The sequence below is a fragment of the Gadus morhua genome, chromosome 15 (assembly GCF_902167405.1).
Source record: "Gadus morhua chromosome 15, gadMor3.0, whole genome shotgun sequence".
Classification (NCBI taxonomy): Eukaryota; Metazoa; Chordata; class Actinopteri; order Gadiformes; family Gadidae; genus Gadus; species Gadus morhua.
The window spans coordinates 24,353,580-24,371,151 of record NC_044062.1 but is presented as its reverse complement, the minus strand read 5'-3'; the positions used below and the strand labels follow the sequence as shown (position 1 = coordinate 24,371,151).

General features: G+C 41.2%; 1 protein-coding gene across 2 annotated transcripts in view; it reads left to right on the top strand.

Annotated features, from left to right (window-relative positions):
* The window catches only part of pnpt1 (polyribonucleotide nucleotidyltransferase 1), a 26,288-nt gene extending 9,101 nt beyond the window's left edge, over positions 1–17,187 (top strand). For both annotated transcript variants that reach the window (XM_030379961.1, XM_030379962.1), the window contains exons 4-28: positions 3,233–3,338; positions 3,935–3,984; positions 5,709–5,772; positions 5,864–5,911; positions 6,144–6,257; positions 6,380–6,566; positions 6,953–7,004; positions 7,167–7,224; positions 7,331–7,427; positions 7,529–7,631; positions 7,757–7,827; positions 8,027–8,063; positions 8,172–8,238; positions 8,343–8,432; positions 8,546–8,599; positions 8,838–8,947; positions 9,401–9,472; positions 9,585–9,648; positions 9,741–9,824; positions 14,559–14,642; positions 14,904–15,010; positions 16,399–16,454; positions 16,547–16,625; positions 16,696–16,743; positions 16,832–17,187. In XM_030379961.1, coding sequence (XP_030235821.1) covers positions 3,233–3,338; positions 3,935–3,984; positions 5,709–5,772; positions 5,864–5,911; positions 6,144–6,257; positions 6,380–6,566; positions 6,953–7,004; positions 7,167–7,224; positions 7,331–7,427; positions 7,529–7,631; positions 7,757–7,827; positions 8,027–8,063; positions 8,172–8,238; positions 8,343–8,432; positions 8,546–8,599; positions 8,838–8,947; positions 9,401–9,472; positions 9,585–9,648; positions 9,741–9,824; positions 14,559–14,642; positions 14,904–15,010; positions 16,399–16,454; positions 16,547–16,625; positions 16,696–16,743; positions 16,832–16,987 — 2,058 coding nt within the window. In that variant the 3' untranslated portion in view covers positions 16,988–17,187. The remainder of the gene's footprint in view (positions 1–3,232; positions 3,339–3,934; positions 3,985–5,708; positions 5,773–5,863; positions 5,912–6,143; positions 6,258–6,379; positions 6,567–6,952; positions 7,005–7,166; positions 7,225–7,330; positions 7,428–7,528; positions 7,632–7,756; positions 7,828–8,026; positions 8,064–8,171; positions 8,239–8,342; positions 8,433–8,545; positions 8,600–8,837; positions 8,948–9,400; positions 9,473–9,584; positions 9,649–9,740; positions 9,825–14,558; positions 14,643–14,903; positions 15,011–16,398; positions 16,455–16,546; positions 16,626–16,695; positions 16,744–16,831) is intronic.
* Positions 17,188–17,572: the final 385 nt, after the last annotated feature.

The following is a 17,572-nucleotide window of genomic DNA, read 5'->3' as shown; positions in this document are numbered from 1 at the left end:
TACAGCCAATGTAAATAATCCTGAAATAATGTTCTTGTAGTTCGTTTAATTGTTTGTTACTCTGATCGTTCTGTTTGATATTGTGGAAAGGATGTTAGTGAATGATTCAGAGGGGAGCGTATCTATGTTCCCCGGGTCCTATGTTCCCCGCTTTGTATGTGACCGGGGAACATAGGAACCTGTGAGCAAAACCTTTCTTCTTAGGATGGTAGGGGCAAGTACCGCCTTCTTCACCTCTGATTCGCCTGTGATTGGTTAGAATGTCTCTCCTCCGATTGGTTATGGTTAGGTTTAGGGTTAACCCTCACCCTAACCCTAAACCTGACCCTAACCCTTTGCACCCGGGGAACATAGGACCTGGGGAACATAGTAGGGATGGGCGTGAGGAATCGATTACTCGAGTACTCCTCGTTACAAATGAACTCGGTTGGTGGACAGGCAAACTCGAGTTTGCATATACACACACAAACAAAGTTTTCTGAAGCAAATGTATAAATTCTCTGTCGGCGCCACTAACGCATGCCGTGGGCACAAAGCAAATGAAATGTATCCATTTCTGTGTGGCGCGTTCCGTGCCGTGTGCAGGCACGCCAGAATTCAAAAAGTTAAGAGATGGCAGTTAAAGCAAAGCGCAGCGAAGAATTGAAATACTTTAAAGAAATAGGAGATCATAAGGTGAAATGTAAAATATGCCAAGCGAAATCGAGATACCAGAAAGTACTATGCGGCACATGCTCCTGAAACACAACAGTGAGGTCGGGAAAGCAGACCCGCAGCAACCAAGTGTGTCGGCTATTTTCACCGCCGCAAGACGCAGCTTTAATCCCGGCCGTGTAGAGAAGATCACAACGCTGAGTATTTCCATAGTCCATTTGCTGCCGTTTTATTTGCAGCTTTAAATTATTTGCAATAGTTAGGCTACTTGTTTCGTTTGTTTTTTTTAAACTGTTACAGGCCTTGGTTCGACGTGGTTTAAATGGTGAGACGCATATTTATTTTTGCAAGAGAAAATGTGTTTTGAACGTTTGCAAAAAATAAATAATGAATACTCTGATAACTCTGACTGTTTTGATGGAGAATAAGCATTACATGTTTGGTTGGTAATATTGCAGTTCATCATCAGGCGTATTCCTGCTGCAGATGCGTTGCATTCTAAAAATAGATTCGATTAAACGAGTACTCGATTGATCCTCGAGGAATTCCTTCGATCACTCGAGTTTGGAATTTACTACTCGTGCCCATCCCTAGAACATAGGGATGACCCCATTCAGAGCATGATGCATTGTAAATGGCATCACTTTTGTTATTGTGTCTTTATTTTTCTTAAAACAATTGTTGCTGAAAATAAACATAACCAAGTTACAACCAATAACTTCAGTCAGTGAGAGCAAAAATAGGCCCAATGGTATTTTATTTAGTTTTACAAATCAAGAGTAGGCCTGATTTGACTAGTGGCTTTGAATCATTTCCTTCTGCCTTTGTAGTCCAAGACATGCTGCCCACCAACATTGAAAGTACAATGCTGCCACTTGTGGATTTGTATCAATTCACATAATTATCCCATCCTGCTATTTTGTAGTTCACCAAAACACCCTGAAACAACTTTAGTGTGTCACATACTTATGCCACAATAGGCAACCATCAGTGCAAGCAGGCCAATAGCAACCAAGCGCGCAGTCCTTCCTCTCTCAGTTTAAAAACCACCTGCCGCCACTGGTGTGTGTGTGTGTGTGTGTGTGTATATATATATATATTTATACAACGGGGGGCCTAAATCCAGCGATCTGATTGGTTCCTAACTGTTGTATAATGAGCGTATACATAACTGCTATGACGCCCGATCATTTTGTGAAAGTTTGCATATCACTCCGCGCCTGGAAGTAGAAACAGTTACAAAGTAAAACATATGTTGGATGATGGAGAGGGCGTAAATGTTGTTACTCCGGGAGTGAGCAAGGCGATGGAGAGACTAACGAAAGCTTAGGCACACGGCGAGTGAACTGCTCCATAGGATAAATTGCCGGCGAACCGCTATAGCCGAGCCTTCTCTCGGAGGGACGCTAAAGTGTGTTGCATAGCGACCGTCGTGCATTTTGAAGGCAGCCAGGAGGGACTACTTTTTTTTGTATTCTTTAATAAAACGGCTACTTTCTTGGTTTCTTTTTAAATGTAGTGTGTCTATGTGAAGGGGGTCGCCCGCCCTCCGCTGCGCGTCGGAGCCGGACAACGCCCCTTAACAGTGGTATAATGAGCACATACCACAGCCTGTCGTGATCTATTGCTTAAATATATATATTTATCACATGGGTCTTTTCAACGTTCCGTTCACTTGCATGGGCACTTCCGGCGGTCAATTATTTTTTGATAATTCATTGGCAACGGATGAATAATGACCGCTGTCAAGGTAAACAAAAGGACTTTTTGCCTTTGGTATCACTCCGCACGTAGTCCGGTAACTTGTCAATGTAATAAGCGTGATATGTATCAACCCAAGCGCTGTCGGTTGCTAAGCGACGACGTCAACGTCTTGGGCAGACTATTTCTCTGCTGATCAACACTATGAATGCTGGTAACAAATGCATTGTAAATAAATTGTTTCGTTTTGGGAAGTAGCCGTGTAATAAGCGGGATAATGTATAGAACTTCGCCGGTCATTATCGAAAAAGAAGCCCCTTCATGGCGAAGCAAGACACCTCCGCTGCGTGTCGGTGTCCTGTTCGCCCTGTCGGGGCTTATTTTCTCGATAATGACCGGCGTTCTATACATTATCCCTTACATATTAGTGCTGTCAGTTAAACGCGTTATTAACGGCGTTAACGCAAACCAATTTAACAGCGTTAATTTTTTTCTCGCGCGATTAACGCAATTCTTTGACGCAATGTTCATCGTTTAATTGCACTATAGGCTTTTTTTTTGTATCGTCCTGTTTTGATCAGTATATGCCAATCAATAAAAAAACTTTTGCACAAGGCAAGCCGATGCACTTCTCCATGTTGATAAGAGCATTAAAATGAGAAATTAATGGGACAAAGAAATCAAGGGATATTTAGCATAGAAAAAACATTTGCGATTAATCGCGATTGCTCGCGAGTTAACTATTTTAATCGCTTGACAGCACTAATATATATATATAGTGCCACTGCCTATATATAGGCACCAAGAACCTTAAGGGATAATTCCAGTGTGTGCAGTGCAGCGATGATCACTGAACCTACATGGCTGTCACCGACAGGTGGACTACAGGCAGAAGGCCGCTGCAGCAGGTCGCATCCCCACCAACCACCTGAGACGAGAGCTAGGCACCACGGACAACGAGATCCTCACCAGTAGACTCATAGGTTGGTTTGGAAAAACCTCTGTCCTTTGGTCACATGCCTACATTTAGATTTGTTTAGAGTGTGACCCCATGTGAATTCTAGAGTAACAAGTTTAGAAAATGTAATAACCTAAAATAATTGTAAAAATATACTGCGTAAAAGCCAGTCGAATGCAATATTATTGGGTTCATCAACTTTATCAGCTGAAATAAAAATATTCTCCTGCTGTTTATTTTGCTTTTGCATTGCACGGAAACATCCGGCTGATTGTCTTCGACCAGATATTTAATAATTCATGCGCTCCAACAATAAAAAGAACGGTCAATAGAACATTAAACAGATGTTTCATTGACGAATTAAAATGCTCAAAGCACTGCAAATCAACCGATTAAGTCAATAAAACACAGATAAAACGTTAAAGATTAACAAAATTTGTATCGAAGCATTATTGCTAACTGTGGTATTTGGAATAAACTACTCAAGGGTTTCACTTGATTGGAAAATAATGTTGTAAGGTGTTCTAAGCAACCTTGGTTTTGCATTCGCTGCATAACAAACTCCATTTTACAAAATATTTCAATTACAGAGTCTTAAGCTATTTATCTTCTGTATCTTAGATCGGGCTATCAGACCTCTGTTTCCTGCTGGTTATTTCTACGACACCCAGGTCAGTGACATTTCTACTTTCCTTATGTTATACCTTGTTTAAAGTGTATGCTCTTTTAAGCTGGTTGTTAGTATTTATATATACAGGTGCTGGTCAAATTATTAGAATATCATGAAAAAGTTGATTTATTTCAGTAATTATATTCAGAACGTGAAACTTACATATTATATCAATTCATTACACACAGAGTGATATATTTGAAATGTTTATTTCTTTTAATTTGGATGATTAGTACTGACAATTACTGAAAATCCCAAATTCAGTATCTCAGAAAATTAGAATATTAGTTACGACTAGTACAAAAAATGATTTTTTAGAAATGTGGGCCAACTGAAAAGTATGAACATGGAAAGTTTCAGCATGTATGGCAATCAATACTTAGTTGCAGCTCCTTTTGCCTGAATTGCTGCAGCAATACGGCGTGGCATGGAGTCGACCAGTCTGTTGCACTCCTCAGGTGTTATGAGAGCCCAGGTTGCTTTAATAGTGGCCTTCAGCTCTTCAGCATTGTTGGGTCTGGCATCTCGCATCTTCCGCTTCACAATACCCCATAGGTTTTCTATGGGGTTAAGGTCAGGTGAGTTTGCAGGCCGATCAAGAAGAGGGATACCATGGTCCTTAAACCAGGTACTGGTAGATTTGGCACTGTGTGCAGGTGCCAAGTCATGTTGGAAAATGAAATCGTCACCTCCATAAAGTTGGTCCGCGGCAGGCAGCATAAAGTGTTCTAAAACTTCCTGGTAGACTGCTGCATTGACCCTTGACCTCAGGAAACACAGTGGACCAACAGCAGCAGATGACATGGCACCCCAGACCATTACTGACTGTGGAAATTTTACACTGGACTTCAGGCAACGTGGATTCTGTGCCTCTCCTGTCTTCCTCCAGACTCTGGGACCTTGATTTCCAAAGGAGATACAAAATTTACTTTCATCTGAAAACATAACTTTGGACCACTCAGCAGCAGTCCAGTCCTTTTTGTCTTGAGCCCAGGCGAGACGCTTTTGACGTTGTCTCTTATTCAAGAGTGGCTTTACACGAGGAATGCGACAGCTGAAGCCCATATCTTGCATACGTCGGTGTGTGGTGCTTCTTGAAGCACTGACTCCAGCTACAGTCCACTCTTTGTGGATCTCCCCCACATTTTTGAATCGGTTTTGTTTGACAATCCTCTCCAGGGCGCGTTTATCCCTCTTGCTTGTACACTCTTTTCTACCACATCTTTTTCTTCCCTTCGCCTCTCTATTAATGTGCTTGGACACAGAGCTCTGGGAACATCCAACCTCTTTGGCAATGACCTTTTGTGTCTTGCCCTCCTTCTTTAAAGTATCAATGGTCATCTTTTGGACAGTTGTCAAGTCAGCAGTCTTCCCCATGATTGTGTGTCATACAGAATCAAAACGAGAGACCATTTAAAGGCTTTTCCAGGTGTTTTGAGTTAGTTAGCTAATTAGAATGTGGCACCAGGTGTCTTCAATATCTGACCTTTTCACCATATTCTAATTTTCTGAGATGTTGAATTTAGGGTTTTCATTGGTTGTCAGCTATAATCATCTTCTTTTTGGCAAAAAACACTTATAATGTATCAGTCTGTTTGGAATGAATGTATACATTCTACAGGTTTGACTTTCTAAATGGAATTAATGAAATAAATCAACTTTTTCATGATATTCTAATAATATGACCAGCACCTGTATATATATATGGTGTGTGTGTGTTTCTAGGTTCTGTGTAACCTGCTAGCTGTGGATGGTGTTAATGATCCAGATGTATTGGCAATCAATGGAGGTGAGTCAGGCGCCAGATCATATTTTGGTTTATTTTTTCTCATTACTTCCAGCTGTTTTTGGCTAAAGTCAAACCTTCCCATTTGTTTCAGCCTCTGCAGCTCTGGCCATGTCAGACATCCCCTGGAACGGACCCATCGGTGAGTCATGCATCCAAATGCTGAATATCACAAATTATTAATACCTTAAACAGACATCTTTGGTGATAGAGGGTAGGGTACATCCTAAAAGTATCGAATGGGAATAATAATCTCTAGAATGTAGAGGAAATATCTCTATCATTTACATGGCAGATAACAATAACAGGTGTCTATTATTATCAAGTCTTTCTGTGTAATCATAAAAGTGTGTGTGTGCATGTGTGTATGCCAGGTGCGGTGCGGGTGGGTTTGGTGGAAGGAGAGTTCCTAATCAACCCTACTAGGAAGGAGATGGGCTCCAGCTCTCTCAATCTCATACTGGCCGGAGCTCCCAGCAGTCAAGTTGGTAAGGCAACATTTTGCAGGTTCTTTGCTAATGGTTTTTGCTAATACGGTTGTCTGCTTTTGCGTCTAAATACAAAATCTCTGTCTCTCACTCTCTTACTCTTACTCCCTCTCACACATCAGTGATGATTGAGGCATCGGCGGAGAACGTGCTGCAACAGGATTTCTGCCACGCGGTGAAGGTTGGCGTGAAACACACCCAGCAGATCATACACGCCATCCAGCAGCTGTGTCGAGAGAAGAAGGTCACGAAGCGCACCCCCGTCAAGATGTTCTCTGCCCCAGGAGACATGGTGGAGCACGCCCGACAGTAAGCCTTTGGGTGTCAAAGATACTCTCACACACAACATAAATAATTTTTCAATGACAAATAGGTGCATACAATTGACTGGGTTAAACAATTATATACAATCGTGTAAAATATACAGTCATGATTGCTTTTTTTTTTTGAAGAAGAAGTGAATAAGGACATCAATGCAGTGCAGTATGTATGTATGTATAGACTAAATTTAGAAAGCAATTCCTAAAAATGCTCTGCGACTGCTATCTTATGTTCAACTGGAACCGCTGCTTTTTACTTTGTTAAGGCAGTGGTTTCTGCATCAAACACCTTGATTTTTTTAAAAGTCATGTTGACCAATGCCCGATACCGCAATGTCTGTCCTGTATATGACTTTAGATCTTGCCTCTGTGCAGGTTATCCGCAGATAGAATCTACTCCGTTTTCAAAGACTCTTCCCATGATAAGGTGTGTCATTTTTAATTTGTTTGCAAATCACTTGTCCTAATCTTGGAAAGATGTGTGAGGAACATGGAGCCTGAATGGCCTGCCCAGCTCTTTATTTCACAGTCTGCATGGCCACCGGTGGTTGTTGTGCATGTTTGTTATTACTAACTTCTTACATTTTAGATTTCTAGAGACGATGCAATCAACAAAGTACGACTCGAAACAGAGGAAGCACTGAAAGGTGAACCATTGATTTCAAGCGTTTTATTTGCTAAATACAGAATGTTTATGTGTGTATCAGAGATATACTTCACTACATTATAGCCTTGTTATCTTTACCATTGTAGTGAAATACCCTCAAGCAGAGCTCTTTGAGGTCATGGAGTGCTTCAACACTGTGAGCAAAGACATCTTCCGCAATCTGGTGCTTCACGAATATAAGAGGTGAGCAATGTCCCCTGTGTTACGAACTGATCGGTGGAACTCCTTAGTGTGCCCTGCGAGTTGGTTTGGAGCCTGTGCAGTAAGTGTGTATTGGCTACCAGGTGTGATGGCCGAGACCTGACAGCACTGAGGAACATCTCCTGTGAGGTGGACGTATTGAAACCACTCCACGGCTCTGCCTTGTTCCAGAGAGGACAAACACAGGTAGGCAAAACACCATTTCACTACTGGACCGGAGTTCTGTCCAACTAGAAAATGTATCTACGCAGAAACCTTTTTGTTGTCAGACATGACCTATACATGTGTTTATGAATATGATTCATCAACAGGTACTCTGTGGCGTAACGTTTGATTCCCTGGAATCCACTGTAAAAGCTGACCTCATCACGACAGCTCTAAGGTAGTTTTTAATTCATGCCATTGTGGTTTTAAGAACCTGCTTTGAAGGGCTGACAATATCAGGATTATTCAGATTGAAAGAAAACAATGTAATCTTTGGTTGCCTGCATATGTTCGTCTCCTGAGCAGGTTTGTTAATAAAACCCTTTTTCAAATCTGTATGTATTAATGAAAGTATTTTATTTATTTTGTCACAACAGTGGTATAAAAGACAAGAACTTTATGCTCCATTATGAAGTAAGTAAGCTCAAATGCTGTTATAACTTGTGTTACTGTAGTATTAATGACCTTCGTCCTGTATTTCATACCTGTTATTGACCCTACATCACATATCCTTCTTTCCAGTTCCCGCCATACGCTACCAATGAGATAGGCAAGATGGGGGGTATAAATCGGAGAGAGCTTGGTCATGGTTTGTATATGTTCAGCTTCACATGTATTCAACCTGCAGGGCATACTTGTCCCCTCTCTGAAGACCAGAGTTCCTTTTGCTGTAAGCGTATTTGTTTCACTCAGGGGCCCTTGCGGAGAAGTCTCTGAGACCAGTCATTCCCAAAGACTTTCCTTTTACCATCAGAGTCACTGCTGAGGTGCTGGAGTCCAACGGTGCGTGCTGCTCATAGCAATCTCAGAATCACTCCTACCACACTAGACCATATCCCTTGTTTGTCTTCCCTACTAGGAAAGAGACTCATTATCATCTGCTGTCTCTATCTCAGGTTCCTCTTCTATGGCCTCGGCTTGTGGAGGAAGTCTTGCTCTTATGGATGCAGGTACTTGGCCCCCAACTGCTTTATTCACAATGAATCCCAAAAAAACAACATTCAGATGACTTAACTTAGAGAACATCTGCAGAAGCATTTATGTTGTTGGTTTGTTTTACCTGTTCTTTAAGGGCTGTCCTTACTGTATACTTTTCATATCAAGCAAGTAGGTTTTCCCTATGAGGACACAATAAACAGCAGACGGGGAGAGGAATATGACATTAGAGAGGTTTGGTCTCTGTTGTAGGTGTGCCTATCTCCTCTGCTGTGGCCGGCGTAGCCATTGGTCTCATCTCCAAGCCCAGCCCAGAGAAGCCAAATGAGATACAGGATTACAGATTACTCACTGACATTCTGGTTTGTATAGGCTTTCTTACCAATGTTTTATTTGAAGGTGCTGGAGGGTAGGATTCGAGAACAATTGTTTGTTGGTTGATTGCTTAAAATAGGCTCGCCATCCATCAGCTGTAAGTGCGCTGTCTGCGTCTTCCTCTGTATGAGATCATTTGGATTTTAGACCACTCTCATATCTGACTAATCAGGGCATCTCTTCTGTGATTTGTTCGGGGAATCCATATTGCCTGTCGATCACAGGTGAGCGAAATTTAACACTTCTCAATGGGGGAGAAACGTAGAGGAGAAGGGATCAGAGAGGTTATTTTGTTTAGTTTTCAAATCTTGCTCTCTAAACACTCTCGTGTTATGGCTCTCAAATCTTAGTTACAGCACTTTGTAATCTTCAAAAATAAGTAGTATATTCCCTATATTCCTTAATTTAGAACATGATGTATGGTTTGTTTTTCCACACAGGGAATAGAGGACTACCTGGGGGACATGGACTTCAAAATGGCTGGAACAATCAAGGGTATCACTGCCTTACAGGTGAAATGATTAAAGGCTGGGAAAGTAGCAATGCCAGTGTAATGCTTGTGTTTTCAGTGTGCGTGCCTATAAGTGGACAACGTGTGTTTTGAGATTGCTCTTTTTTTTCCAGGCTGATGTAAAAATACCAGGCTTGCCCCTGAAACTGGTCATGGAGGCTATCCAGCAAGCTACAGGTTGAAACACTCACTCACACCATCGCTTAACGGTAAGCCAGGGCATGTATCGGCACTGAGAGAGTTATATGTTTGATACAAATGTTTTCCAGTGGCTAAGAAGGAGATCCTTGCCATCATGAACAAGAGTATAGGGAAACCCAGGAACACCAGGAAGGAGAACGGCCCCGTTATTGGTAAGTTTAGGGTAGGGGAAACTTAGACACACTGCTAACCTCACAAATCTCATATATATTGCCTCCAAACCAAAAACAACCTTAAAGCCTATCAACAACACCATCAGGATGGCTCTACTTAATGTGGTCTCTTAATAACAAATCATTTTTAGTTAATGATTTTATTACCACTTCTAAACTGGATTTTATGTTTTTAACTGAAACATGGCTGGAACAAATTAACAGCGCAACCGTTCTGATAGAGACAGCTCCTCCCAACTATAACATTTTTGATGCATATAGATCTGGAAAAAGAGGTGGAGGGGTTGCTGCTATATTTAAAAATGTATTTCAGGGGAAACAGATTTGGTGATTTTCCATCGTTCGAATACCTTAGTGCCGTATTGAAATGCTCCCCCAGAGTTCTCCTATTAATTATTTACAGGCCACCCACATATTCTGCAATTTTTTTTTTATTATTGTCTAGCATCTCCACAGAATTTGACTGTCTAGTTATAACTGGTGACTTCAATTTTCATACTGATGATTTGAATGACAAGTGTGCAAAAAAACTTTTTACCATTTTGCACACTTTTGAACTGTCTTAACATGTGAAAGAGGCTACTCATTGTAAGGGGCACACTCTAGACCTGGTTATCACAAAGGTCCTCAATGTTTCTGATCTCTCTGTGACTGATCCTTCCTTGTCTGACCACTTTTGTGTTTTCTTTAACATATCTTTCATTCCCGACATACAGACAAAATCAAACACTGTCAAAAAACGGTATATCAATGAAGATTCTAATGTACTTTTTAAAAAGGCCATCTCCTTGCTACCACCTCTAAACCCATGTTCTGCTGATGATCTTGTAGAAAACTTTAATTTGAACATTGCACCTTATAAGGTTAAAACGATTTCTGGAAAGCAAAAGGAACCCTGGAGAAAAGCTGCTTCTGTAACAGCACAGAAAAAAGAATGCAGGAAGGTTGAACGCATCTGGCGTAAAACAAAACTTCATATTCACCATGATATCTATAAAGAGAGCCTCCGTGCCTACAATTTAGACTTAAAAAAATGCTAGAGAAACATTTTTCTCCAATATCATTAAAACCAACAATAATAATGCAAAAACCCTATTTGCAACTGTTGACAGACTGACCCAACCCCCCAACCGAAATTCCACCTGATCTCCATTCCACGCAGAAATGCAATGAGTTTGCAGCTTTTTATATTGATAAAATTGAAGGTATCAGACGTGCCATCAATATCTCCACTTCAAACAAAAATGTTGGACTACCACCCTGTTCAGGCAAAAATAACGTGGCAAGGATGGCATGCTTTAATGTTATAGACTCTCAAAATCTTGTGGAAACTGTGACACAACTAAAGCCACCTGTTGCCTTGATACTAGGGCTGCACGATATGGGCAAAATATGATATCCCGATATTTTTTGGCTGAATGGCGATATACAATATATATCTCGATATTTTCTATAGAGTGGGTTCGATGTTTTTTTTGTAAGTCAAAAGCCACATGTGAGATGTTGCAAGCACTTTTATTAAAACATATGTCAGTTTGACTGTAACATATGATTTTGTATCGTTATTTTCAACAGAATTGAATGAACATATTAAAAAAAAAAGGGACTTTTTTCACCTTAACAAAATAATCACCTGTGCATAACAATATAAAGCTGTAGGTTACACACATTAGCTACCATTAAGAGCATTGGCTTCGTCGCATTGTCCTGCGTACTACGGTGAAGGTTTCAGTGCGCCGTAACTTTAATCCCCCGCCCCCTCCCTTCTCCGTTCCATTTGGGAGCATGTTTTGTTTCATTTTGCTTGTTTCGTATATTTTAATTAATTAAGACCGTCACCAGAGGGCGCCCCCAACACATTTGCCGAGCGCCGGCCCTTGTTTCGGGGCAGAAGAAACTGTCGCGGCCGGTGATGCAGCAGCACAGCCACGGAGTTTTACGCATTCCTCATACTGCACTTTGTGCCGCTGCTGTAAATGGTGGAACAGATTTGTCGTGCTTCCACTTTTAGTTGCAACGGTTTTGCTACACTCTCTGCAGATGACCTGCAGCTGCTGCTCATCTGTTTTTTTTAAACCCGAACTATTTCCACATTATGGAGCCGTTGTTTCTCCTCTTTGAAACAATTTCGTCTCCCGCCGCCGTCTCGTTTTCTTTACGGGTATCATCCATGATTGTTGTGTTGTGAGGGGGCGGCGGGGGCGGGAATGAGGCGTCTTTGCACACGGCACGTTCGGAAAGACGGAGGGGGAGGGGTCGCGCTCACGGTCTCCAAGGCAAGCGCTGTAGACGCTTGAGGGGGAAACTGACCATTTTAACGCATATCGATATAAACGATATTGTCAAATCTTGTATCCCCTTGGAAATGATATCGATATATCGTACATAGCCGATATATCCTGCAGCCCTACTTGATACTATACCTACCAACCTCTTTAAGAATGTTTTCGACTGCCTAGCAGTAGACATATTGCAGATAGTTAACAACTCTCTCCAGTCAGGCAATTTCCCAAAAGCTTTGAAAACTGCAGTTATTAAACCCCTTTTAAAAAAGCGGAGCCTAGATGCCTCTATTATTAACAACTACAGACCAATATCAAATCTACCCTTCAGTAAAATCATTGAGAAAGTTGTCCTCCAGCAACTTAATCACTTCCTGGCATCAACTGGTTGCTATGACACCTTCCAATCAGGATGTCGACCCCTGCACAGCACTGAGACCGCCCTTATTAAAGTTGTAAACAACATCCGTCTTAACACAGACTCTGGCAAAACCTCAATACTAATGCTACTTGACCTCAGTGCTGCATTCGACACTGTAGACCAGGGGTCTCAAACTCAACTTACCCGGGGGCCGCTGGAGGTAGAGTCTGGGTAAGGCTGGGCCACATCAAGTATTCCACAAAAAAAAGGAGCGCAACTGACCCAATCTAAGTTAATGATTGGGCAATAATTAGATCACGTTGGCTATGTAATCGCTGACAACAGGGGACATTTCATAGTGGTTGGTGGAGAACCGGGACATTTTAGCGTCCTTTGGCTTTTGCCGGGACTCAAGATACGCAACTCATAATTGGGACTGTACTGGCAAAACTGGGACTTCTGGTCACCCTATCACAAGTGATAAAAAAGCGTGGCAAGCGACTCAGCAAATATGTGTGTTTGACAACAACGCTTGGGCCGCACTAACACTAAACTTTGAAGTCAAGTAGGGGGCCACAAAATATCATCCCGAGGGCCTCAATTGGCCCCTGGACCGCGAGTTTGAGACCCCTGCTGTAGACCATACATTACTTCTGGACAGGTTAGAAAACTGGGTGGGGCTTTCAGGCACCGTCTTAAATTGGTTCAGGTCCTACCTACAAAATAGGAAATACTTTGTTTCCATTGGCGACTTTGTATCAGAATCAACCAACGTGACATGTGGAGTCCCACAAGGTTCGATCTTAGGACCCTCTTTATTCAACATCTACATGCTCCCACTAGGGCAAATCATGCAAAATAACAATATTGACCATCATTGCTATGCTGATGACACCCAAATCTATGTATCGCTATCACCAAATGACTATCGGCCCATAGATCTGCTGTGCCAGTGCATTGAGCAAGTGAAAGAATGGATGTGCCGAAATTTCCTTCAACTAAATGAGGACAAAACAGAGATAATTGTATTTGGTTCTAAAACGGAAAGGCTTAAAGTAACCCAACACCTTCACTCTCTGTCCCTGAAAACCTCAATCAAAGCCAGAAATCTAGGGGTTATCATGGATTCAGATTTACATTTCGAAAGTCACATCAAATCAGTTACAAAATCGGCATATTATCACCTTAAAAATGTAGCAAGACTTAGAGGGCTCATGTCCACCGAAGACTTACAAAAACGTGTACATGCCTTTATCACTAGTAAGCTTGATTACTGCAATGGTCTCCTTACAGGTCTCCCAAAACAAACTGAGGAAGCTTCAGCTTGTTCAGAATGCTGCTGCTAGAGTTCTAACAAAGACCAACAAATTTGATCATATTACACCAATTCTGAAATCGTTACATTGGCTTCCTGTAGGTCAGAGAATTGATTTTAAAATCATGTTGCTAACCTATAAATCCCTACATGGTTTAGGCCCAAAATATTTAACTGATATGCTTCCACTACATCAGCCAATTATCCCCAGAGTAAACATAAAACATGGCAGGAAAGCAGGATTTAGTTACTATGCAACAAATAGCTGGAATAAACTCCCAGAGGATTTTAGACTTGCCCCAACTCTGAGCACCTTTAAAACAAGACTGAAGACTTTTATGTTTGCTATAGCTTTCTGCTAAATCTTAAATACATTGCACTTTCTAAAATAACTTTGCCTTTATTTTCTATTTCAATACTAAAGTGCCTTTTTAACTTTCTATTTTACCCATTTCTTTGCATATGTTTTTCTTTTACTTATCTATTATTTTATTTTATTGTATGACAATGTTGTGAAGCACTTTGTGGTTCGGCAAAATGTGAAGCACTTTGAGTCTGCCTTGTGTATGAAAAGTGCTATATAAATAAAGTTGCCTTGCCTTGCCTTGCCTTGCCTTGCCTTGCCTTGCCTTGCCTAGTTGTTAAAACTGTGGTTGCTCCAGTTTTCACTCACTTCTCCCATTGAAGTTAATGCCATGGACCTGTATTCTGCACACTTTAGTTATATACTTGAGTGCGTTTCTTTTTCCTTGTAGAGAATGTGCGGGTGCCTGTTTCCAGAAGGTCTCGGTTTGTTGGTCCCGGAGGATACAACCTCCGCAGGCTCCAGGCTCAAACAGGTGACCTCAAACTCTTACAATGGGGACAATGTTAATCTTTTTATCTACATTTTGGTAAAAAAAAAAATACATCAGTGGGAATTACACGAGACAATTCAGTAAAACACCAAATTCAGTAGGGGGGGGAGGGAGATGAGGGAGATGAGGGAGATGAGAGAGAGAGAGAGAGAGAGAGAGGGAGAGAGGGAGAGGGGGAGAGGGGGAGAGGGGGAGAGGGAGGTTGGATTGAACATTGATTGATTGATGCTAGTCTCCTTTTAGGTGTGACAATAAGCCAAGTGGACGAGGAGACCTTCTCTGTGTTTGCTCCAACGCCGGGGGCCATGAACGAAGCACAGGACTTCATTACTGATGTTTGCAAAGATGATGTGAGTGTATATTATAAAAGGCCTTCAGAACTTATTTACAAGAAAGTACATATCACTGGTCGAATAAAAAGCACAACCTCGAAACAAAAAATGGAACTAATTGATCCCAAAATATGACATTAGTGTCACGCCTAAGGTATTTTATTGTGTTAACATGCATGTGTATTCGTTAGGGGTGTGACGAGATCTCGCGAGATTAAACTTGACGATATTACCCGTCGCGTTAAAAATCGGTCTTGCGAGATTTGTGAGCTATCCAAACTTCTATTTCTGCCCTGTGGGGGTAGTAATGCGCCTTTGCTACGTCTAGACTGCCAGAACCTAAAGAAGGAGAAGAAAAATTAGAAGAGGAGAAGGAGGGGAAGCAGGGGAAGCAGCCATAAGCTGTGTTCGAAATCGTTCCCTATCACGGATATAGTGCATTATATAGGGTGCTCGTCATTTTGTAGTGGTGTTCGAATTCTCAGTGGTTAATTTCATGTTAATTTAGTGCACTCAAAATACCCAAAATTTTAGTGAACATACGATGTTCCCTACATGTTGCTCCCGTATACCACAATGCAATGCAGTCATGTTTTTCCGGAGGAGAAGAAGAAGCTGAATAAGCGCGAAAACGAAGACATTTAATGATGGCTCCGGCTTTCGTTTAGAAATGTCAACAATTTATTTGGGATTTAACATAGAATATTTAACATTCAAAATTAATTTAAAAAAAAACTTGAACAAGGAAATGTAACATTCAACAACAATACAACCTCCAGCTTTCCTCGTGAGTGCCCAGTTTGTTTACATGATGTGGGCGCATCTGTCTACGTCACACAAATACCCGGCGCATTTACTGACGCAAATGACGTTTAGAAATGTTCAGCGTAGTGTCCGAATTCTCGTTTGTTCGTTCCCTAAATAGTGCACTATATCATGAACACTATATAGGGAATAGTGAGTGAGTGTATAGGGAACGATTTCGAACACAGCTAAAGACAGCCAGAATGACGTCGGAAAATACCTCCGCCACTTTCAAATCATTTGTTTGGCAGCATTTTCGGTACTTTCATTTGGTTTGACATAATATTGTTTGCACTTGAAAAAAATAGATTTTTTTAATTTAATTTATTCTACTTTAACTTTTATAAATTTGAATTTTAGTTTCAATTTCATGCATGTAAAGAGTTATAATAAAGCATTTCAAAATGAATGTGCAACTCGGTTAAATAAAAGTCTGTTGGTCCAGTCATATATTGTGTCATCGTAGTTTTCTTAAAATCTCGTCTCGTCACGTTCTCGTGAACCCAATATCGTGTCTCGTCTCGTCTCGTGAGCTGAGTGTATCGTCACACCCCTAGTATTCGTACGTGTGTCTTCATGTGCGTTTGATCTTTTTCCCTTAGCAAGAACAGCAGTTAGAGTTTGGTGCTGTCTACACTGCCTCCATCATTGAAATAAGGTAAGTTCTATCCATTTCCCCTAAATAATACATCAACACACAAGTCACACTTAATCTGAAGGACATTCTTGTCACTGTTCTCCTTGCTTCAGGGATATCGGAGTCATGGTGAAACTGTACCCCAATATGAGCGCTGTTCTCCTCCACAACTCGCAGCTGGATCACAAAAGGGTGAGTGTCTGGTTATTTGGCCACTCTTCTTTTCTTTTTGAATTCTTATAGCTTTACTCTGTTCTTTCAGATCAAACATCCTTCAGCGCTAGGTTTAGAAGTTGGACAACAGATACAGGTGAGCATCAGGTTTTAAAACATTTCCTCTTGCTCTGATCAAGTTAAGATGGTGAAATCTTAAATGGTTGTTTTTTCCTGTCCCACAGGTCAAGTATTTTGGACGAGATCCGACTGACGGCAGAATGAGGCTTTCGCGAAAGGTTCTTCAATCCCCCGCGGCAAGCCTGGTGAAGAAACTCAGCGAGAAACAGAGCATCAGCATGGCAACGGGAGAGGGACAGGCCCCCGGGACCCCTTCTTGATGGGCCCAATGGGACATTGTGTACTGTCCATAGTCTATGACCGTTGTCCTCACATCAGGCGTAAACGGATAGGACAGAAGTGTAAATAGAGCAACAAACTGAGGAGAGTTTGTCTCCAGGCCTGTGATGTTATGTTTTAGAATAAGGTTTGTTTTGTCTTTACATCATGCTTTGGAATTAAAGTATTAACTTTTTTTGTATTCTTTGGCTGTGTATGTGTGTATTCCGACTTAAGATTTTAATGATTTCATTATACATCCGACCCAATGTGTTCACTGATTACCTTTTAGCTCCCTCACCTCCACTTGCCTTCAGATGGTCGTTGCAGCAGTATTGGCCTAACGCTTCCTACAGGCTCTCATGGAAAATAAATTGTCAATAGAGAGACTTGAAATTTAGGCTTAGTACCTTCTAAATGCTCTTGCAGAGCTTCTTATATCCTTCTGGTGGTCCTAAACCACAACCTGCTTTGATCATATTTATCAAACCCCTTTCTCAATTTTATGAAAATATTTATGTAATATAAAATACATTTATATAATATATTAAATGAGAAATACACTAATATCGCTTCGGCTTCCCTCC